The 22495-nt window shown below is 46.5% G+C and overlaps 1 protein-coding gene across 2 annotated transcripts in view; it reads left to right on the forward strand.

Annotated features, from left to right (window-relative positions):
• GNL1 (G protein nucleolar 1 (putative)) overlaps positions 1-22495 on the forward strand; it is a 43026-nt gene that overhangs the window by 2019 nt on the left and 18512 nt on the right. The window contains exons 6-12 of one of the 2 annotated variants that reach the window (XM_070777461.1): positions 653-860; positions 1019-1114; positions 1511-1705; positions 4063-4241; positions 4319-4481; positions 4721-4861; positions 5246-5598. In XM_070777461.1, coding sequence (XP_070633562.1) covers positions 653-860; positions 1019-1114; positions 1511-1705; positions 4063-4241; positions 4319-4481; positions 4721-4861; positions 5246-5487 — 1224 coding nt within the window. In that variant the 3' untranslated portion in view covers positions 5488-5598. Of the gene's footprint in view, positions 1-652; positions 861-1018; positions 1115-1510; positions 1706-4062; positions 4242-4318; positions 4482-4720; positions 4862-5245; positions 5599-22495 lie in introns of those variants that run through there. The other variant, XM_070777462.1, reaches the window with a different exon arrangement.

Consider the following 22495-nt stretch of genomic DNA (forward strand, 5'->3'; position numbering starts at 1 on the left):
TGGGCTTCCCTGCCATATGAGTCTCTACAGAACTCAGCCTCACTTGGGATGCTAGGGTAGTGGTTAAGGCTCTAGACAAGCTGCTGGACGGCTCTCCTGTGATCTGACTGTGCTGCTTCACTGTTGTTCTCCAGGGGGAGAAAGGGAGGTCTGAAGTCTGTGTGGATATTTAGGTTGGAGATCATTAACGTGTACACATACCCCCTACGTAGTCGGAGACATACGTGTGCATTCACACACTCACTTAAACAGCTACGCATGCTCAGTGCAAACCTCATACGTGCATGCCGGCACATAAGCTTGTGTACACATGCAGACAGAAGTGTGTGTAAAACTAGATATTAATTTTTATCCCAGCCCTCATCCCTGTGAGTGATTCTAGCATTTATCCCCCGTTGCTAGGTCCGCTTCCTTGTTTTTAGCTATTTACCATCCCTGATTGGGCCCACAGGGAATGCCCAGAGACACACATACAGGTGATGCTCACCGCTGCTTTGTCTCCCTAGTTCAGTTTGGCTGATCTGTCCTTGTTGCCCCAGAATCTGCTACTACCAGGTTCTTCTCTCCAAGCTGTGCTTGGTGAGTAGGGCGCTGCAGGCAGAGAACTGTGGGTTGACCTTGCATCACTCCCTCCTCTTATATCCTGTTCCAGGTTGTGAATTTCCCACCAGCACTTTACGAGTACGTGACTGGAGAGCTTGGGCTGGCCCTGGTGCTTGTCCTGAACAAGGTGGATCTGGCCCCCCCAGCTCTCGTGGTTGCCTGGAAGCATTATTTCCATCAACACTATCCCCAACTCCACATTGTTCTTTTCACCTCTTTCCCTCGGGATCCCCGCACCCCACAGGACCCTAGCAGCGGTGAGTGGGCAGTGAGGAGGGCAGTGTGGGAGATGTGGCGGGGGAGGGGGGGCAGGGGACAAAAGGGAGGACCTGATCTGGGGTCTGAGGGTGGTGGGAGAGAGGGGGTACCTGAGCCCCATGGGGTGAGCTCATGTTTTTGCACCCTCTGATCTCAGTCTTGAAGAAGAGTCGGAGGCGGGGAAGAGGATGGACTCGGGCTCTGGGGCCAGAGCAGCTGCTGAGAGCCTGTGAAGCCATCACTGCTGGGAAAGGTATGTGCCCCTTCGAGGCGAGGCATGGGGGCCAGTGGGGGGGACCCAGGGCCCCAAATCATTTTGCATACCTTCCCTCTAGTATCGACTCAGGCAAGAGGCCACAGGGAAGGCCAAGAGAAGAAGCTGCCTGACTTGGTAGGACAAGAGAGGCAGCCGGGAGGCAGGAGCCCCTGTGGCTGACTGCCTTCAGTCTTGCTGATGCTTTTTAGAGACTCAGAAATGCACCCGATTCCAGGGTGGGGTCAAGTGAAGGCTGGGGATGTTGCTTTTATGCAGCTTGGCTCTGCGAGATCCAGAGGGAGCCACTTACCTCGACTGTGCAGAGCACTGTCTCCGCCATCATGGGCAGCGGCCCTGGGGAGAACTACCTCCTCTTTCTCCTTCCCTGCACAGTGGACCTGAGCAGCTGGCGGGAGAAGATTGCCCGGGATGTGGCCGGGGCCACCTGGGGTAACGGCTCTGGGGAGGAGGAGGAAGAGGAGGACGGGCCCGCCGTCCTGGTGGAGCAGCAGACTGACTCCGCGATGGAGCCGACAGGCCCCGCACGGGAGCGCTACAAGGACGGGGTGGCGACCATCGGCTGCGTGGGTAAGGAAGTAGCGGCTGCCTAGGAGGCACAGGGTTTCAGTATTTGGGAAATAGAGAAGGTGGTCAGGTCCCTTTAGGCTCCAGGGTCTCTGAGGCCAGAGGAGGCTGTCTGCGGTGGCAGAATGATCACAGGACACCTGAGTTAAGTTTGCCTTCTTAGCTTATTGATCTCGAGCAAGGGATCTACCAACTCTCAGTCTCAGTGACTTTGATTTGAAAAATGAGGACAGTGATGCTCAGTTAAAAGAATGGATGGGAAGAAGCAAGAGAAGAGTATAGAGAGAGCTTAACAAAGTCTAACAAATAGTGATAATAGTAATAACAATAAATGTTAAAATTGTGTGATGCCTGATGTGAAGTGGTCACTGCTATGTAACTTACATATTAAGTTTTTTAGTTGTAATAATTAGTCCATCATAAATCATAGCAAGAGCTTAGCAAGTATCAGGTTTCTTCTTGGTCTTAACTCTTTTAGTCTGTTGTAAAGAGAATCTTCTCTTAATTAAGAGCTTTGTCTCTGCTCTCAATGGGGGATAAAGGAATGTAAATGGTAGGGATGGGCAAGACAAAGCAGAGAGTGTGGTCAGAGGCAGTCCCAGTTTAGGGGAGAAATGAGACTTGCTCAGAACAGAGGCAGAGGTGGGGAGACAGGTCAGGATATATTCTGAAGGTAGAAAACACAAGATTGCTGAGGAGTTGCACTTGGGTTGCATAAGAGAAAGCAAAGAATAAAGAAGGACTTACAAAGTTTTATACTGAGCAGCGGGAACACTGAAGAGGAGCAGATTTGGAGGGATTGGGGAAGGGAATCAAATTAAGTTTGAGAGTCTTTTTAAATATCCCAGGTGGAGATGCTGACTAGGCAGTGGGCCAGGAGCTTAGAGGAGAGAACTGGAGATTTGAATTTGAATGAGATTTAATCTTGGGAAGCCAGTAGTGGACATAAATGGTGATTAAAGCCATGGGATGGGATGAGATATGGGAGAGGAGATAGATGGAGAAGAGACTAGGCTAGTATTTAGAGGCTGGGCAAAGCAGAATGAAATCAAGAGTGTTCCAACAGGCAAATGAAGAAAGTTTGGAGAGGAGAGGAGGGCTCAGTCGTGTTGACTGTCGCTGACAGGTCAAGAGCGGTAAGAACAGAGGCTTGCTCAGCAAGTTGGGCAACATGGAGATCAGCGATTTTGTGGGTGGAGAAGAGAAAGCCAGATTAGGGTGGCGGACGAGAGGATGGGGAATGACATGATAATGTTGTATGAGAAAGGAGCTAGACACAACAGCATCCATACTGTAGAATCCCATTTGTGAAAGGCTCCAAAGCTGTAGAATTGAACTCCACCAGCCATTCAGGATTCACAGGCCACAGAACTGAAAGGAAAGTGAAGAAGCAGAATTCCGTACCCCTTGGGATCAGGCTCCCATGAGCACAGGGAGAGGGTTATGATCAAGAAGGAACGGATGGGGCCTCTGAGGAAGTGAGTCACTCTGCTCAGGATGACGTGGGGGTTCATCAGGCATGTTTATGTTTTACATGTTTTGTGTGTGTGTTATAATTTATAGTCACAAAGAAGATGGTGTGAAGAAGTGGTGGCAAAAAATAGACAAGTCTTAAGGAGTTTTATTATAAAGGGGAGAGAAGAATGGAGTTGTCAAAGGAGAGTTGTCTCCCCAGCCCCTTTCGAGAGGAAATATAATCAAGAAGCCCATGGTAGGGAGAGCTAACTGTACTGTTTCATTTTATATAAGGGACCTGAGACTCCCCGGAGTTTGGTACCTGTGGATATACCAGCTGTGCGTGAGTGTGTTGTAAAGAGAGCACAGTCAGCACCAGGGTGCATCTTTGCCTGGCCTCAGTCAGCTGCTGACCGGGCAGAGTTGCATTTTACGAGGCTGGAGTTTTGCCAGATGACTAAGAAGAAGGGGAGAGGCAGGGCCAGGGAGTTGAAGCTCCTTGAAAGGGACTGGCTGTCGCGCTGGACCGTGGAATCTAAGTTGAATAAGAAGGGAGGTGAGAGCATGAGCCCATGTTGGTCAGGGTCAGAGGCTCATTGGAATAGAGGATCCAGAATAAGTGAGCTGGAAAGGTGAGGTGTCGGGCAGAGAGAGAGGTGCTTGTAGGTGGGATTTGGAAGGTGTGAAGTGACAGGCCCAGGGTAAGACCACAGAGCGGGGTGGAGGAAACCTCTGGGAGATCCTGGCACTGGGAGGCCAGAGCCTGGTTTGTAACTTGTGACGTTGTACCGCTTCTGTCCTTCCTTTCTGCGCCTTAGTTTCCCATTCATCTATAGCTACAGCACCGTGTCCTGCCTGTCACAGAGTAAGGATCTGTCAGTGTTAATTTTCCTTGTCTTCCTTAGGTTTCCCCAATGTGGGCAAGTCCTCGCTGATCAACGGGCTGGTAGGCCGGAAGGTTGTGAGTGTCTCCAGAACTCCGGGCCACACCCGATACTTTCAGACCTACTTTCTCACTCCCTCCGTGAAGCTCTGTGACTGTCCCGGCCTCATATTCCCCTCGCTTCTGCCCAGGCAGTTGCAGGTACGAGGGCAGAGGGCCAGCAGTGGGGAGAAGGCAGGAGATCGAGGCAGGTGCTGAGTGCTCTTACCTCCCCTCAGGTCCTGGCGGGGATCTACCCTATCGCCCAGATCCAGGAGCCGTACACCGCTGTGGGCTACCTGGCCTCCCGCATCCCCGTGCAGGCCCTGCTCCATCTGCGCCACCCAGAGGCCGAGGACCCCTCTGCAGAACACCCCTGGTGTGCCTGGGACATCTGTGAAGGTGGGCTCCACGTGCCTGGCTTTCCTTCCCTGGCCCTATCTCTTCTTCTGTCCTTCCTCAGAGGTCCTGCCATCCTGATGGGGCAGCTGGCTGGTCACCCATAGACCCTGTCTCAGGGCCAGCAAGATCTTGGGCCTGGAATATTCTGGGAGAAACTGGAAGGACTGTATTAGGGGTGTGGGATGATGGTGACTGGGCCCAGTTGATGGTCTTCCATCCCCATCCTTCTCTCCTTCCAGCCTGGGCAGAGAAACGTGGTTACAAGACAGCCAAGGCCGCCCGAAACGATGTGTACAGAGCTGCCAACAGCCTCCTGCGGCTGGCGCTGGATGGCCGCCTCAGCCTGTGTTTTCATCCCCCGGGCTACAATGAGCAGAAAGGTCAGTCAGCCGGTGATCCTCCCCAGCCCCTGCTGTAGGAGAGGCAGAAGGGTGTGGGCTTTGTGGCCACACTGTGTGAGGATTCGGATTCTGCCCCCATCGGCCAGCTCTGTGTGACTAAGTAGGTCTGAGATGACTTTCCAATCTACAAAACCAGGGTGCTTAGTTGCTCCTGGCAAGGAGGTGGTCAAGATGGGAGTTAATGTGTGCAAAGCTTCTGTTCTGTGCCCAGCACAGGAGAGGGTGAATGAATGAGCGCACAAATGAATGCCAGCAGCTATAAAATGGTTGTCATTCTTAGTCTTTGCCTCTTCCCCATCTTTGCCTGGCGTTAGTTTCTTGCTCAAAACTCTCCACCATTCTTTTTCTGTTTTGGTTCCCCAGGCACCTGGGAGTCCCATCCAGAGACCATGGAGCTGGTGGTTTTGCAGGGCAGGGTGGGGCCAGCGGGTGACGAGGAGGAGGAGGAAGAGGAAGAGCTGAGCAGCTCCTGTGAGGAGGAGGGAGAGGAGGACCGGGATGCGGATGAGGAGGGGGAAGGGGATGAGGACACCCCAACCTCGGCTCCAGGGTCCAGCCTGGCCGCCCGAAACCCTTACGCCCTGCTGGGCGAGGACGAGTGCTGAGTCCCTGCCCTACTCCATCTCCCCACCTCCCCAGTATCTTTGCTTTTGGACTGACCCGGGGGTCTCTCCCGTCTGCCGCCCCAGTTGTGAATAAAGATTGTCTGCTTTGTAGCCCCTTCCCTAGATGGACTGAGGTGAGAGCAGCTCTCAGGCTGACAGCTGTGGGAGGCTGGCTGCTCTTCTCCCTTCTCTTTTCGTGCATTCTCTTTGCAAAAGAAGAGTTCTCTTAGGAGTTAATTCAGTGGGTTCTGAGGCCCAAAACCACTCCCTCTGCTCATGCTCCCACTTGTACCTTAGGAACTGTGTCATCAACATGGTGAGGGGAGGTCATTTCAGGCTTTTGAGGCCTGGTCAAAGTCCAATCCCCTTTGGTCCCTCTGGTGTTGGAACAACCCCTATGCGCCCCCTGCTGTCAGTCCTGGGTTATACCAGGAACTTCTGGGAGAAGCAGCAGTAAGAGATGTCACAGCTGATGTCTCCAAGTGAGATTTTTTAACAGGATTTATTCAAATTCAACAAATATTTATTGAGGTCTAACTGTGTCTAGACTTACGCTAAGCACTGAGCATATAAAGCTGCACAAACAGGCCTGACCTAAATATACAGCCTGGCCATGATCAAGACCTCATTAATCAGGCACCCAACTTTTTGAATTAAGATGGGTGTATAACGTTCTCCAAATCCTTAGGGCTCATACGGTATAATTCTAGAACTTCCTGTTGGTGGAGATACTTAGCTAAGACTTGATGCTTGTGAAAATGTTAATTAAATGTGTATGAGTAGTCTTAATTACTGGCAAATAAGTGGGGTGCACATTTATGATCTGAGCAGAAGAGCCCTGTAAGTGCAGTATTAAGTCTCATTATAGAGCTTTAACACTAAGGGTCTGCTAGATTCAAACGGGAGGACACACACCCAGCCTCCTGAATCCCATTTACCCTGGTTTGGGATGGAGCCAAGGAGACCCAGTGCATGGTCTGGGCTGTCTTATGATATCAGGTGCAATTCAGCAGAGGTCAGCTCTTCTGTGAGTCAGGGCGCTTTAGGCCTTGCTGTACATCCCCCTTGATAAGCAAGCAGCTGGACTCCTAGATTTCATTCTTGGAGAAAAGGAAGAATGAGCTTTGGTTCATTGGCTGCCACAATGTTGTCTGGGTTGGTGGTAGCAAAAAGTGTTATTTGATAGGTTAGCCATCCGGGGTAGGGGTGAGGAGAAGAGGGCGTATGATTCCTGTCTCTAAAGCGTTCTGTTCCAGTTCTGGGTCTCAGGCTACTTTTCATTCCAGCAGAGACCCAGTCACCCCAGGAGCAAAAGGGGCTGAGGTGAACTGGCCCATATTTGGGTCATTTCTTCCAGCTCCCTCCTCCTCTGGTGCCAGTGAGGACATAAGCCCTGGAATTTGCATTCCAGCGCAAAGTTTAAATACAGCATGTGAATGTGTGCGAAAGTTGCCCACAATGTGCTGTAAAAGAGAAAAAGTTTCAGTGGAGAGAAAAACCCACCTGTCTCCCATCTTGCACTTTGTACCCTCCGGGCTAGGTCTGTTGACAGAAAAAGGGGGACCCTTACTGAGCATCTTGTGAAGGTTCGTAATGGTCAGGGAAGCTCAGGGGACTTCTCTACTGCTGGAGGTGAGATGGGGACATTGGAATTGTCTCAAAAAGTGGAGAAAAGTGAGAAAAATCAGAATTCTATTTAAGCCCTTGTCTCTGTGCCACTTCTCTTCACTTGTCTTTATCTTGTTCTATCTTATGAGTTTCACCAGGAGCATTTGGGAGGTCTGGGGGTGGAGGTGAAAGCTGAGACCTGATGCTGGAGGGGAAGCCAAGGAAGAGGGTTTTTATGCTGAAGACCTGGATGGAAGCAGTGCTAACATCCCCAAGAGGCTAGAGATGGCAAATGATTCTTCCCAATCAGTACTCACTCTGTAGGAAAGTGACACTGGGAAAAGAACTATCTTAGCAACAAACAGATTTGGGAGGAGAAGGGTAAATAATAACCCAACACCAGTGTCTGAGGTGGAAATTGACTAAAAGGGGACAAAGGAAACCAGGGGTCCAGTTCTGAAATACCCAGGACTCCTGTGCTCACACCCCTCCTGGGACATATCCACTATGGAGACACTTGACTGTGGAGGTCTCAGGCTCTAGGAGTTTGCACAGCTGGCCAGTCTCGTCTCTTGATGGCCAGAAACTAGTACTTCTTATTCATGCTGTAATTCCATCTAGATGTTGAGCAAGTTCTTCTGAGCTTTCCTTTTTCTAGACTGACTTCCAGTCATGGTTCTGGGACAAAGTAGCTGTGTGTGGTCCAGAGTAGATCATTGATACAATCAACAACATTGGTTGAAAACAATGTGTGTCAGGCATGCTGAGTTCTGGGACAAAAACACTGAGTACAGGCATAGACCGTATCCTCCAAGAACAGAACAGCCAGATACTAATGATACTACTCCATGTCACCATGTAAATTATAGAAGAATTGCTGTACGTGAGTATTGAATTGTAACTAAGTAAGGTGTCTAGAACTATAATCACCCCAAGAATCCATTCACCAATTGAACATTTGTCCATTTGTCAACAATTACTATTTGTCAGTCACTGCTAAGTGGTAAGTGATACAGAACTAGTCCTTTGTGGAACTCTCAATTTATTGGAATATGAAAACAATTTAATAATTACCCCAAAAGTGTGATAAGTGCTGTGAGAAGGGTGGTACAGGGTTCTGTGGGGTAGTGGTGGCTTCATGTAGAAGGGTCTTGTGATGTTGCTCAGAAAGAAGTGGAGGACAGAGCTGGAAGCTGTTGATTGTACAGCAAGTTATATAAGACTGGGGAAAAAAAAATCAGTGGTCTGTGGTAAAGAATTGCTGTGGGAACACCCAACAGGGGCCAGTCTTGGTGAGTCAGAAAAAGTCTAGAGGGACGGAGGTCCAAGCTGAGGCCTGAAAACTGAGCAGGAGTTAGCCAGGCATTGAGAGGGAAAGGGCATTACAGAGGGGAAAGCAAAGGATAGGAACAAGCACGCGACAGTTGGAAGACTAACTGGTTCAGCATGGCTGGGGCAGAGGGTGCAAGGGGGGAAAGGTGAAGCTGGAGAGGTAGGCTTGGGTTAGCTCTTCCTGGGCCTCATCAGCCGTGCTAAAGATGAAGGCTTTATCCAGAGCGGCACTGAAGAACTTCAAGCCTAAGACCAAGGAGGAGAGATTTGTGCCTTAATGTCAGTTTGGTTGCACTGTGGAGACTGGTTTGGAAAAGGGAGAGCGATCAGAGACTTTTGCAGAGATCCCAGAGAAAGACTGGAAACCAGAATTAAAGGGCTTGGGGGAAGAGAGGTGTGGCTGCAGACGGATTTGGGCATCAGTAGCATACAGGTGGGAAGAGGGTAGCTGAGATCCTTGAGAGCTGAGGAAGAATGTGGAGAATATAAAAGGGAGGGCAGGGGGGAGGGCAGGGAAAGAGGAACCAGTAGACAGGATAAAACCTTGGAAGTGTGGTGCACTGAAAGCCAAGGAAGGAAGAAGGAAGGGCACAGTGAATGCTGCTGAGGGTTAATGACAAGAAGGAAGAATGTCCACTGGGTTTAGTAAAAAGAAACCTTGCTGGTCTTGGTGGGAGCAGCTGCATTGGGCAGGTGGGATCAGAAGTGCCAGATGTCAGGGGATTGAGAATAATTTGGAGGAAAGAAGTGAAGGCAGTGGAGAAAAGGAGATACTTTTTAAAGAAGTTTGGTTGTGTTTGGAAGGAGAGAAAAATGGAGAGAGCAGAGTATATAAAATCGAGAAAAAAATTTGCTTTTAAGTTTTGAACGGTTTAACATACTGTTTAGAAGGGTTGAGTGGAGGAGGAAAGGCTGAAAATGCAGGAAAGTGGGGATTAGTGATGGAACAAGCCCTGGAGAGCGGGCGGGGGCGGCACTGACAGTCCCGGCGCAGGGATTACCCTCCCACGGGAGCCTGGTGGCTTCTGTCCTAATCGGAGGAGACAGCGCTGACATTCAGCCGGTTTGCACTGGTACTGTTCAACCAGTTGTTAAAACACTTCTGTACCAGTTAGTAAGTAGTATAAGAGTAACTGCAATAAGCAGTAAAAATGATTAATAAAATACATTATAATATGAACTCATCAGTTCAAGTATAAGAGACCGCGACAGCCATTGGCAAAATGGGCTTCCCGCTGTACCTGAGACGCTTTGCAGCGCCATCTGCCGGTGGGGTAGCGTCACTGCAGGCTAAGCGGCTGCTTTGAGCCTTATTAAACTCTTTAAAATTGCCTGTTCAAATTATCTTTGAATTATGGAGTTGCTATTGCTTCTAAATAGTTTAGCTTCTGCTTTGATTTTCTTGCTAGTACATTGTCATTCTTGCATCAGTAGTAAATAGCAGTGTTTTAATATTTACAAATTTAAGAGTTTTTAATAAACTATTAAAGCCAAACTTGAATAAAGAGATAAAGTTTGAATGTCTCTTAATGTGCCTTCAGAAATATCATAAATGGGAATGCTTTGGTTCCACGGGAGAACAAAGAAGAAATATTCATGAGCTGCTGCTCATGATGTCTTCTGTTACTATGTTAAAAAAAAAAAGATCAAAATTCTTTCCTTTAAAAAAAAAATTCAAAATTCTTTCCAATGTTTTGTTTTGAAAATTGTCTAACACACAAACGGAAAAAAAGGACAATAAACACCCAAACACTCATACAAGGATTTGACAAATCCTAACATTTTGCCACTAGTCTCTATCTTGTTTATCCATCTGTCTACTTATCTTTTATTTTTTTGTTCCCTAAACTGGTTGGAAGCAAGTTGCAGAAATGCTCATTCATCCCTAAGTCATCAGTATATGTCTTGCACAACCACACTAGACTTACCATGTTTAATGAGTTCAGTTCAGTTCAGTCGCTCAGTCGTGTCCGACTCTTTGAGACCCCATAAATCGCAGCACGCCAGGCCTCCCTGTCCATCACCAACTCCTGGAGTTCATTCAGACTCACGTCCATCAAGTCAGTGAATTCCTAATCTAATATCATATTCAAGCTTTCCCAATTTAAATGTCTTTTACAGCATTAAAGAAACAAACCAGGAATCAAGTTCCACACATTGTTCTTTGTTGTGATTATGTCCTCTTCTTTCCCCTTTTCTTTCTTTTTTTTGACCGCACCACACAGCATGTGGGATCTTAGTTCCCTGACCAGGGATCGAACCCTCAACTCCTGCATCCCTGCATTGGGAGAGAGAAGCTTTAACCACTGGACTGCCAGGAGGTCCCTCCCCTTTTCTTTTTAATCCAGAACAGTCCAGTCTTCATAAAATTGACTCTTTGAAGAGACTAGGCCAGTCTCTTCTATAGAATATACTACATTCTGGATTTGTCTTATTGTTTCCGTGTTGTCATTTAACTATTCCTCTAGCTCATATTTTTTAATTAAAAAATTTAGATTCTAGTTACCCAATTTGGGGACTAATTCTTCAAAAGTGCTGCATTTGTCACATTGTTTCACATTGGAATGCACATAATACCAGGTCATCCCATAGCTAGTGATGTTAAGTGTAATAACTGTCCTATGAAAGTAAAGTGTTCCCCTTTGCAGTTAGCAAGTTATATGCATGGTTCTTTGACACTGTGATTTTTTTTTTTTTGGCTGCATCTTGCAGCCTGTGGGATCTTAGTTCCCTGAGCAGGGATCGAACCCAGTCCCCTGGCAGTGAGAGCCTGGAGTTCTAACCAATAGGCTGCTGGGAAGTTCCTGACACTGTAAATATTCTAAAAAACTTTCACCCAATAATTGGCATCCACAGTGACCCTCGCCTGAATGAGTTATTTCATCAAGGGTTACAAAATGGTGCTTTTCTACTTCTCCCACTACTCTGTTTATAAGGAGATATTTATCTAGAGGGGAGCTTTCCCTCATCAACTGGAAAGTTAGTCTTTTTTTAAAAAAACCTATAGGTTCCCGGGTTTTATCCATTTAGTCTTTTCCAATCACAGCCATTATTCCTTTTGTTCTCAAACAGTACCAAATGTGTACAGTAGGAGCCCTTTTAAGCTGACTCCTGTGTCCTTTTGACATGCTCCAAAGTTGTCTGTGACTACTTTCTTGCTTCTGGCATGACGATGTCCCAGGCTCAGTTTTTACTTTCCCAAGCTCCAAACATGGAATTAGCCATTTCTCCAGGGAGTACTGGTTCTTTTCATGAAAAATGGTGTATAGAAACCACTATTTAGATGCTGGGAGAGCTCATTGCTGCAGGGGTATCACTGCTTTAAGACACTTTTAATGTTAAGAAAAATCATGAATTTATATTGATACTTCCAATTCAAATTTTATATTGTAATTTAACTTTTTTGATGTTGTATTTTATGTCTTTCATCAGGATAATTTAAAATTTTAATAAGCTTGACATTCATTTGCTTTATCCTAAAATATTCATAAAATAGTTTCAAAATTAGTGTTTAATACTACAGACAATAAAATAACTAAGTGAAATTTAATATTTTTATTTGCTGTTCTTTTAGTCTTTAGAATATTTACCATGAAGGATGTACAGTGTACTGTATTCAAATGTCACCTGAGGGACTTCTCTGGCAGTCCAGTGGCTAAGACTCCATGCTTCCGAAGCAGGGGGTACCATTTAGATCCCACATGCAGACAGGGTCTGCAGTCCAGGTCTTCCCCCACCTCCCCCACCACTCCCTTGCTTTTCTTGCTAGACTGCCAAAGCACCCGTTCCCTTACTCCACCGTGGTCTAGGTTTCCATGCCAAGGTCACTGTTCCTCACCTCTTACCTCTATCCCCCGTTATATGGAAAGTCCAGGCAGCCTCAAACTCACCAGCCTATAGCCTCTCCTGCCTTCCTTGGGCGGTCCTGCTCCAAAATGGGCCTGTGAGGAGTTGCAGGACAGTCTGTGCCAGCCGGTCCCTGGGAGCCCAATACTTGTCTGTACCCTCTGCATTCACTGCCCCGCAGCACAGTTCAGGGCTTTTTGAGCTACAATCCCTGCTAGGTGTGCTTCTCCACTTTTGGGCAGTGTGGCGGGTGTGGGGCATGCCAAGGCCTGGAGGCCTGGGGCCTGAGATCCCTGGAGGGTGGGGTGGGGGATGGTCACTTATTCCCAAGAAGAGGTGGGGAGACCCGGCTTTATGAGGGGCACTGGATGGAAACCCAGAAGCTCAGTTGTAGTCCAGGCACTGTCTCCCTTGGGACCAGTTAATAGGTAAGCTGTAGTTAGTAGGGCAAAGAAAAATGAATTTCATTTTTTTCTCTGTGTAACTATTTTCAAAGGCTTCGTTGTCTGGGCACAGAGCGGTCTGTCCCACACCTTGTTCTTCCAGGGAAATAAAGTATCAGGTCGAGCTCTCCCCCAGAGCAGCCAGAACTTACTGAGGACAGAGCTGCTGATCCTTGGATGCTCGGATACAGAATAAAACTGTGCCTCTGAGGCTCCAACTGGGCCCTGGTGTTCCTGTGCTTGTGGTGCCCATAGCCTGGTCACCCTCGGTGGGGTCAGGGGAGGTTTCTCATCTCTTCCAGGAGCCCAACCCTTCAGTCCCAAGTTTCCCCATTCTTCATGTCTAGTCTCACTTGTCCCCATAGATGTTTTTTGGACATTCAAAGGACTCATTCCAAGTGCCCCAGCCAGTCAGACCCCTATTTGAGAAGCTAGGAGGTACAGGAAGAGTGGAAGGGGGCTCCCATGGGTGAACTAAACATTTTTTGTCTTCGAACTGATCTTTGAGAAATTTAAATTTAGCTTATGCAGTCTATCTTGACAACAATGGTCAAGAGTATTTATTTTTGTTGCTGGGGACAATCCCCAGCTCTGAGCTCATGCTATCCCCTCAAACCTCACCTCCACCCAGGCCTGCCCCAAGTGACACCCTCATGTTCAGGTAAAAGGGGAAAGTGGCCTGCATTGGATAGAAACAGCAGAATCCCAGTCCTTTTGAGGTTGCTATTTTGAAAGGCTGGGAAATAGGAAACAGAATGGCCAGGACGTGTGGCCAGAGCCCCGCTCCACCCACACCACCCCCCACCCCTGCCCCATCTGTCTCCCCTGTCACAGCGCTGACTCTCCCAGGGAAGCTGGGTGTGGACCCTCAAAGCGTAGAGTGTTTCTCCAGCCTGCTGAATGCAGATCCTGTCCTTACAGCACCCAGCTGGCCCAGTCCCGCCCCAAGCCATGGAGGGAGGGTAGACTGGGTAGCCTGGCATGGAAGGCTCCACCCAGTGATTGCAACCAACATGGTCCAGGCCCTTCCAGGCTGGGCTTACCTGGTCCCTGAGCACCTTGGCTCTACCTACCCACCTTCATTGTCAATCTGGTCTGGCTGAGTTGCAGGGCTTCCAGGATTGGCTAGCCCAGATTTGGAGCCATAAGAATGTCCCGGAGCCCAAGGTCAGGCTTGCTCATGCTGCAGTCTCCTCCACTGGAGAGAGAAGGAGAATACTGTTCCCTGAGCCCCTGGGATACTGGATGGCCAGGGTCTCACCTGCTCTTCTTCTACTGCTAGCCCCTGAAACCAAGTAGACAGCTTTAAAACATCTGGGGTTTTGGTTTGTGGTGGCTGCAGTTTTTCACTGTGACTTGATAAACCCAGAGGTTTTTTCTTTGTTCAGAGCCAAGTAAGGCTGCAGTGGGGAGATTTTATGACAGCAGCCCTTTCCGTCCCAGCCCAGTCCCCTCGTGTGCTGTGCTCAGTTGTTCAGTCGTGTCCAACTCTGAGACCCATGGACTGTAGCCCCCCAGGCTCCTCTGTCTGTGGGGATTCTCCAGGCAAGAATACTGGAGTGGGTTGCCATGTCCTCCTCCAGGGGATCTTCCCAATCTAGGGATCGAACCTAGGTCTCCTGCATTGCAGGCGGATTCTTTACTGTCTGAGCCACCAGGGAAGGCTCTTCCCTCCCTTAGTCCCAGCAAGTCAGCCAAGAGCAAGGTGGGTGCCCTCCAGAGGAGGCTGGACCAAAAGTTTCCCCACATCGGCAGTACCCATGCTGGTCCTAAACTTGGTATCATGGATCTGGGGGTCTGAAGTAAGAAAGGGGAAAGCTGAGGTCCCAGAGCCAAGGAGAGAAGGAGTCTCATGATGACATTCCAACTGGTCTTGGCCCTCAGCACTTGGGGATTTGAGGGGGGAAAACCCGAGTTGGGGTAAAAATTTTATTTTTCTGGAGATTGAGACCCTCTACCTGGCTAGGCTGGGGTTTCACATATATAGGCACTGACTTGGCTTCACCGGGGGCCCTTCCATCATCCACCTCTTGTTCTAGCCATTGCTAGTCTCATTACAGGAGAAGGAACTGCAAGTGAAAGGGTTAGGCATCTACCAGGTCACAGCGCCAGTGCCTGAGTGGACATGAGTTTGAGCAACCTCTGGAAGGTAGTGAAGGACAGGGAAGCCTGGTGTGCTGTAGCCCAGGGAGTCGCTCAGACACAAGTGAGCAACTAAACAACAACAGGAACATATATGTAATCTTCATTTAGTAATTCTATTAAATCTATCTCCCAGTCAAGATTTATAACCTCAGTCAATGCCCAGGAAGTTCCAATACCCCTTCCCCATTGAAACCTCGCTGTCAAAACATGGTTCCAGGATTCCCCTGGTGGCCCAGTGGCAAGAATCCGCCTTGCAATGCAAGGGACAACAGTTCAATCCCTGGTCCAGGAGGATCCCATAGTCCACAGAGTAGTTAAGCCTGGGCACTGCAACTGCTGAGTCCACAAGCTGTCACTAGTGAAGCTCATGTGCCTAGATCCAGTGCTCCAAAACAAGAGAGGCCGCTGCAATGAGGAGCCTGTACACTGAAACGAAGAGCAGCCCTCACTTGCCACAATAGAAAAAGCCTGCATGCAGCAGCTAGAGGAAGTCCATGTGCAGCAATGAAGATCCACCACAGCCAAAAATAATCTTTTTTTTCTAAGATTTAATTAATTTATTTAATAATAAAATAAATAAATCTTAAAAAAAAAAAAAAAAAAGAATCTGCCTGCCAATGCAGGGGACATGGGTTTCATCCCTGATCTGGGAAGATTCCACATTTGGGGCAGGAAGGGGGGCAACTAAGCTCATGTGCCACAACTACCGAGCTCATGCCCTAGAGCCCATGTCCTGCAACAAGAGAAAGCCACCGAAATCAGAAGCCTGTGCACCACTGCTAGACAGTAGCTCCACTAGAGAAAGCCTGTGTGCAGGAATGAAGACCCAGCACAGCTGAAAATAAATAAATAAATGAATATTTTAAAAAGTTAAAAAGAGACATGGTTCCATCTTCTGCGGTAATCTCTTTGCTTTTCTCTATGCTTTCCCATTGGTTTGCACTCTCTGTAAAATAAGGATCTGCAGGAGATGTCTTCCCTAGAGCTGAAAAATCTCACTGTGCATCTCAAGTAGGTCCTTGGAGCTTCCTCCCTCTGGCTTTGCTGGGTGGGCTTCCCTTCTATCCTTTCTCTCTCCAGCTGGCAAAAACAAATCAGTGAACAATGTGTAGAACAACCCTTCTAGGAAATGGTGGTGCTAAGGGGTATAGAAAGTGTATGTGGGGGGAATCCACTCAAGTAGATGAATTTTGAAGCAATTTGTTACATTAACTCCAGTACTGGAGCCACGAGGGGCACTAGAGTGTACCAACCTACTCAGGTCAGAAGGTTAGAGTCTCCTCATGGTTCCTTTGACATTGCAGCAGCCTTAGGGCCCTTGCTTGCACTGGGAATGGTTGGGAGGAAGTGGAGGAGAGATCATATTTTACTACCAGCAAAGCACTATGCATTCTTTATCTCTTTCCTCCACAATACTGAATTTCTTTATAGTCTGATAAAAAATTTAAAGGTTAACTTCTCACTCATGTCATCTATTTTTCTTTTGTTCTATACATTTCAGTATAGGGCATAAGAGAATCTTTTGTGGATCTTTCTGTATGTTGTCCTCTCAACTTATTGCTGGGTTGTTCAGTAACTCAGATAATCTAAACCTATAAATTATGAGTTATAAATTCTATTTTAGAGCAGTTTTCCACAGTAAGAAGACTATTCATGGAGTTGGTGGAACCTGCCAATTTAAGACTTTCAGCACCCTGGACAGATCTATATGTCTATGGACTCTATGCAGTGTATATGGAGCTGGAGTTCTCTCTCAATTGGACACAATGGCATACCAGAGAGGAAAGTTTAAGGAAAACCTTAATGGTCATGAAATTGTTATTTTAAACACAGCCATTAATCACAATCTCAAATTCTGAATCTCTCCCACTTTTAACATGGCATTAACCATGATGTCACTGTAACAGAAAAGCCTGTTTGTGCAGAAGAGCAAGTGAATCACAGGGGCAGTAAATCATTTGAGTTTCTTTCTTCTGCCAGGCAGCCCATCTACAATGAGCCTACAGTAACAGCATTTAGACGAAAGTAAGCACTTTAAGAAGGACAACTGTACCCTGTAAAAAACCCTAGAGAGGCTGAGGGAAATGAAGGCAGAAAAATCCATTACCTTTGAAAGTAGAGGTCACTGCTAACTCTTGAGAATTGATAAGAAGGTTGGAAAGACCAAAGGTCCAGAAGCACATATAATTAAGGAATGGGGAGTGGGGAATACCAAGGAGACTGGTCCAGCAGGAACATATTCTTAAGGTAGGAGGTGGACTGGATTGGTAGGGTGTGAGGAGCCCAGGGGCTTTCCAAATGGTACTAATGGTAAAGAACCTGCCTGCCAATGCAGGAGACTTAAGAGATGTGTGTTCAATTTCTGGATCAGAAAGATCTCCTAAAGGAGGGCATGGCAACCCACTCCAGTGTTCTTGCTTGGAGAATCCCATGGACAGAGGAGCCTGGCGAGCTACAGTCCATGGAGTCGCAGAGTTGGACATACTGAAGTGACTTAGCATGCATGCCCAGGAATTTACGCTGTCTGGACAATGGTTACAAATCTTTAAGTAGGTCTAAGGTATGAAAAAGTGTATAATTATGGGTGTAGTGGCAAGAGAAAAACAAACATGTTTTCAGTTCAACTTGTGCGAGCTACGTTTGATATTGAGATTTGATAACCAGATTTGAAGTGAATGCAGATAAAAATCCTTATTTCCCGTCTCCAGCGATGTAAGTAAACTAACAAGCGGTAGAACAAGGACTAAAGGAGCAGACCACTCCTTGGACTGCAGAACAAGGGCGGTTTCAGGGACAGAGAAGTAGGCAGACAGGGAAACTCTGAGACTGGGAAAGATCAAGTGTAGCTGGGCGTAGAGAACCTGAGTTCCAGATGTAGTTACTGTTTTTTAAAAATAATTAATTTTTGACTGTGCTGGGTCTTTGCTGTTGTGCTCGAGCTTTCTCTAGCTGCAGTGAGCAGGGGCTGCTCTTCATTGCAGTGCATGGGCTTCTCACTGTGGTGGCCTCTCGCTGTGGTTGCACAGCATGGGCTCTAGGTGCATGGGCTTCAGTAGTTGTGGCTCAAGGGCTTAGTTGCACTGCAGCATGTGGGGTCTTCTTGGACCAGGGATCAAACCCGTGTCCCCTGCAATGGCAGGCAGATTCTTTACCACTGAACCACCAGGGAAGTCCTATAGTTATTATTTTTAAGTTATACACAGTAGAAATGGGATTTCAGTCAGTCATCAGTCAGATAATCAGTTTAACTACCACAGTCTAGTATTACGTAAAATCAAAAGATTTTGGGACGGCTGTGTAAGGATATATGTGTAAGAATATATGTACAGAGCTTTCACTGTAGTGATAAATAAAGGAAACCTCCTAAATATTTATTGATAGGGTAGTAGTTGCAAACATAATACGATAAAAGTGTTAGTTGCTCAGTTAGGTTCAACTCTTTGTGACTCCATGGATTGCAGCCTGCTGGGCTCTTCTGTCCATGGAATTCTCCAGGCAAGAATACTGGAGTGGGTTGCTATTCCTTTCTCCAGGGAATCTTCCCAACCCAGGGATTGAACCCGCAGCTCCTGCATTGCAGGTGGACTCGTCACTATCTGAGCCACTAGGGAAGCTATAATACTACAGAATAGTATTAAAAATGACGTATTAAAGTTTACTTTGTGACACCAGCACAATGGCCAATTTGAAATGTAAGTCAAACTTATAATGAGATACCACTGGCAGGATGATATTGTACATGTAAAACAGCAAAGAGCAGGGCACTTTGAATAGAATGATTTCATTTTCAAAAAGCTACAGCAATGGGAATTCCCTGCCAGTCCAGTTACGACTCAGTGCTTTCATTGCCGAGGGCCCTTTGATTCCTGATTGGGTAACTAAGATCTCACAATCAGTGAGGCATGGCAACAAAACAAATCAAATAAACAACCCCCCCCCCAAACAAAACCAATAAAACAAAACACAAACTACAAAACTACCACAAGCAAGACAATTAAAGTTATCAATATCTGAAAGAAGGAAGATTAACTATCTCCATATGCAGATGATATGATCTCATGCATAGGAATCCAAAGGAATACACTAAAAAATCATTGGAACTAAAAACAAGTTCAGCAAATTGTCAGGATGCAAGATCAACATACAAAAATCTATTGTATTTCTATATAGTATCAATGAATAAACCAAAAATGTATTAAGAAGACAATTCATAATACCACCACCAAGAATAAAATAAGAGTAGAATTGAGAGTCTAAAAATAACTCATATTTATGATCAATTGATTTTTCAAAGAAGATATTAAGACAATTAAGTGGGAGTAAAACAGGGGTCTTTTCATCAAATGGTGCTGGAACCACTGGCTATCCACATGCAAATGAATGATGCTGGATCCCTATTCCACACTACATACAAAAATTAACTCACAATGGATCAAACTGCTGACTCAGTTGATGACCAGAAGTTTTATGACCACTAGACTTTGGGAAGGGCATTACCCAGGGTGAGCTTTCGTCAGTACCAGGAAGAGGTAGAATGGAATGACTTCCCTGATACTTTCTAGTGTTAAGTCAACAAGAATTGAAATGTGATTTGTTTGGAGAGGTCAACAAAATAGGAAACAAAGGTTCAATTATTTTTTTTTCTGACAGTGCCTAACCTACAGTGTTTTAGGAGAATCTTTAAGTTTCATTGGCTCAGCTATAAACTGGGAAGAAGGATGAGGTCTTTAGGCATGCTAAGGGAATTTAGACCAAAAAAAAAAAAAAAAACCCACTCTGATGCTTAGACCATATGCATAATATAGCTATTGAAAATATGTAAATCTTTTGTGACCTTAGGATTTCTTTTAAAAAATGTATACATAGGAGAAAAAAAGATGCTTCCTCCTTGGAAGAAAAGCTATGACAAACCTAGACAAAGTATTAAAACAGAAACCTCACTTTGCCAACAAAGGCTCGTGTAAGTCAAAGCTATGGTTTTTCCAGTAGTCGTGTACGGATGTGAGCGTTGGACCATAAAGAAGGCTGAGCACCAAAGAATTGATGCTTTCAATCCTTGGACTTTGAGGAGATCAAACCAGTCATTCCTAAAGGAAATCAACCCTGAATATTCATTGGAAGGACTGATGCTGAAGCTGAAGCTCAAATACTTTGGCTTCCCGATGTGAATAACTGATTCACTGGAAAAGACCCTGATGCTGGGAAAGACTGAAGGCAGGAGAAGGGGACGATAGAGGATGAAATGGTTGGATGGCATCACTGACTCGATAGACATGAATCTGAGCAAACTCTGGGAAATAGTGAAGGACAGGAAGTCCTGGTGTGTTGTAGTCCATTGGGTTGCAAAAAGTTAGACATGATTTAGTGACTGAACAACAGGAGAAAAAGAAGGGTCTTCCATTCAATTCCAACAGCCAGAAAAAGTGTTGAGTGAGGGAATTCCGATTTCTGCGAAGTGGAGAAAGCACAGCTGCACAAGAACAAAAACTTAAAATATTTTTGCTGCAGTAGCTTTTCTGCCTTTAATCCCTTTAATTGACTGCTCCCAGCTACACTGAAACACAGGGTCTGTTTGAAATAAATTGTGCTGAACAGTCTGGAAAAAAAAAGAAAGATCCTGGAAGAGCATTGTTCCAATCAGAACAGAACCACATGTTTGAATTGGAAAAGTTGTGTTGGGTCTTCCAAATCTTAGGGGCAAACACACTTGTCTGGAGGTTTTGAGGTCAGAAGTCCACAGTCAGTTTCAGGGGGCTAAAGTCAAGGTGTGAGCTGGGCTGGTTCCCGCTGGAGGCTCTAAGGAAAACCCCATTCCCTTACCTTTTAGAGCTTCTAGAGGCTGCCTATGTCTCTTGGTTTGTAGGCCCTCCCTCCACATTCAAACAACATCCCTTCAGTCTTTTCTTTCATCATCACATTGCCTTCTTGTCTCTGACTCCTCCTTCCTTAGCTGATAAGGACCATTATGATTACATTTGGGCCCACCCTGAAAATTCATGATACCCTCCCCCAAGGGCCTCAACTTCATCACATCTGGGAAGTCCCTTTTACCATTTAAGGCACTATTTACAGTTTTCAGGTATTAAGATATGATTAGGGGCTTTTATTCAGTCTGCTACTGGTAGGATTAATTATTTGTAAGTAAAATGGTTAAAGGGAAGCAAATTATTGACATCCTATTGCACTGCAGTCTTATTTACTATGACTTTGGAATATATTTTCTGCAATTAAAATGCTTTGAAGATGTATACTACATATCGATAGCTTTTGCTATATATGTATTCAAGACTATGCAATTTGGAGCTATGTTTTCTAGAAATGGTTGTGGGGGCCACTGAAAATTATAAGAGGAAGGACCAAATGACATTTTGCTTTACAAATCTCTGTCTGTTGGCAGTGCCTTTGGAGGAGAGGAAGACTGGAAGCAAAGAAATGTGTTAGGAAAGTTTGGCAGAATCTCAGGGACAGTTAATGACGGTTTCAGCTAGGGCAGTGGCCACACACTGTGACTGGCATCCCTGCCAGGGTCAAACGCCTGGGACGAAGCAGCCACAAAAGGTGGGAGGGAAGGCTGAACCAGATTCCAGGGCAGCACTGGGCAGAAGCCTGCCCACGCTGAGTCAGAGGTTCCAAGGGACATGGATCTCCTGGGTTGAGGCACTGTTAGGTATATTGGGTTTGAGTGCTAAATATTTGTGGACTTGGAATGAGTGGTGCTAGGTGGAATGAGGGCAGGGATGCAACATCAGCTGAGAATAAGAGCAAAATCAGGGGATGGAGCTGCCACAAGGTGGCGCTTAAAGGAGCGGACTCTGGGTGAGGGACGCTGACAACTTGTGACCAACGCCAACTGCAGAGGAACTTCAGGAAAGCCACTTTTCCTTGTTTTTTTCTTTTTTCAACTGTATTAGGTTTCTTGTGAACCATTGAAGCACATTATCCTCTCTTCTTCCTCCTGGTTCTTTCTACAATTTGACGTTTTCCCTTATATTGAGGAAAAATCTTCCTATTGAGATATTGCAAATTTCCAATAAGGGACAATTGTTGTTCAGTCGCTAAGTCATGTCCGATTCTTTGTGACCCCCATGGACTGCAGCACGCCAGGATCCTCTGTCCTCCACCATCTCCCGGAGTTAAGGGACAATAAGGGCAGTGAATCCTGTCCCTTGAATCTCCACGTTTCTCACTAACCCACAGCTTCCCACACTTCCCAGACACAAGAAGCTCAAAGGATAAAGTGGAATTTCTTCTTTTACACCTACATCTCTGGGAAGCAAAGGGCACACCCAAGTTTGGGGAACACATCTGAGCTGGGAGAACCAAGAAACCTGCAAGACACAGGATCCCAAATCCGTGCATGTGGCGGGGATAGTACAGGGGTCTATGAAGTATGACAATAGGGGGAGACCTGTGGAAGCTCTCAAGTGGGAGTCAGCCGGACCTCCAAGCGAAAGTGAAGTGAAATGGATGGTAAGAATCTCAGCAGCTGGGCAAGAGCCAGACCCTGACGTGTTCCGGGAGTGTTTGCGGCTTCCTGGCTGTGCAGCTCAGACACATTGCTGCGTCGCTTATTCCTTACATCAATGGTTATTTTACATCCTCTACCTACCAGCCACAATGCTGGACTGTGCAGG

The sequence above is a fragment of the Bos indicus genome, chromosome 23, assembly GCF_029378745.1.
Source record: "Bos indicus isolate NIAB-ARS_2022 breed Sahiwal x Tharparkar chromosome 23, NIAB-ARS_B.indTharparkar_mat_pri_1.0, whole genome shotgun sequence".
NCBI classification, from domain to species: Eukaryota; Metazoa; Chordata; class Mammalia; order Artiodactyla; family Bovidae; genus Bos; species Bos indicus.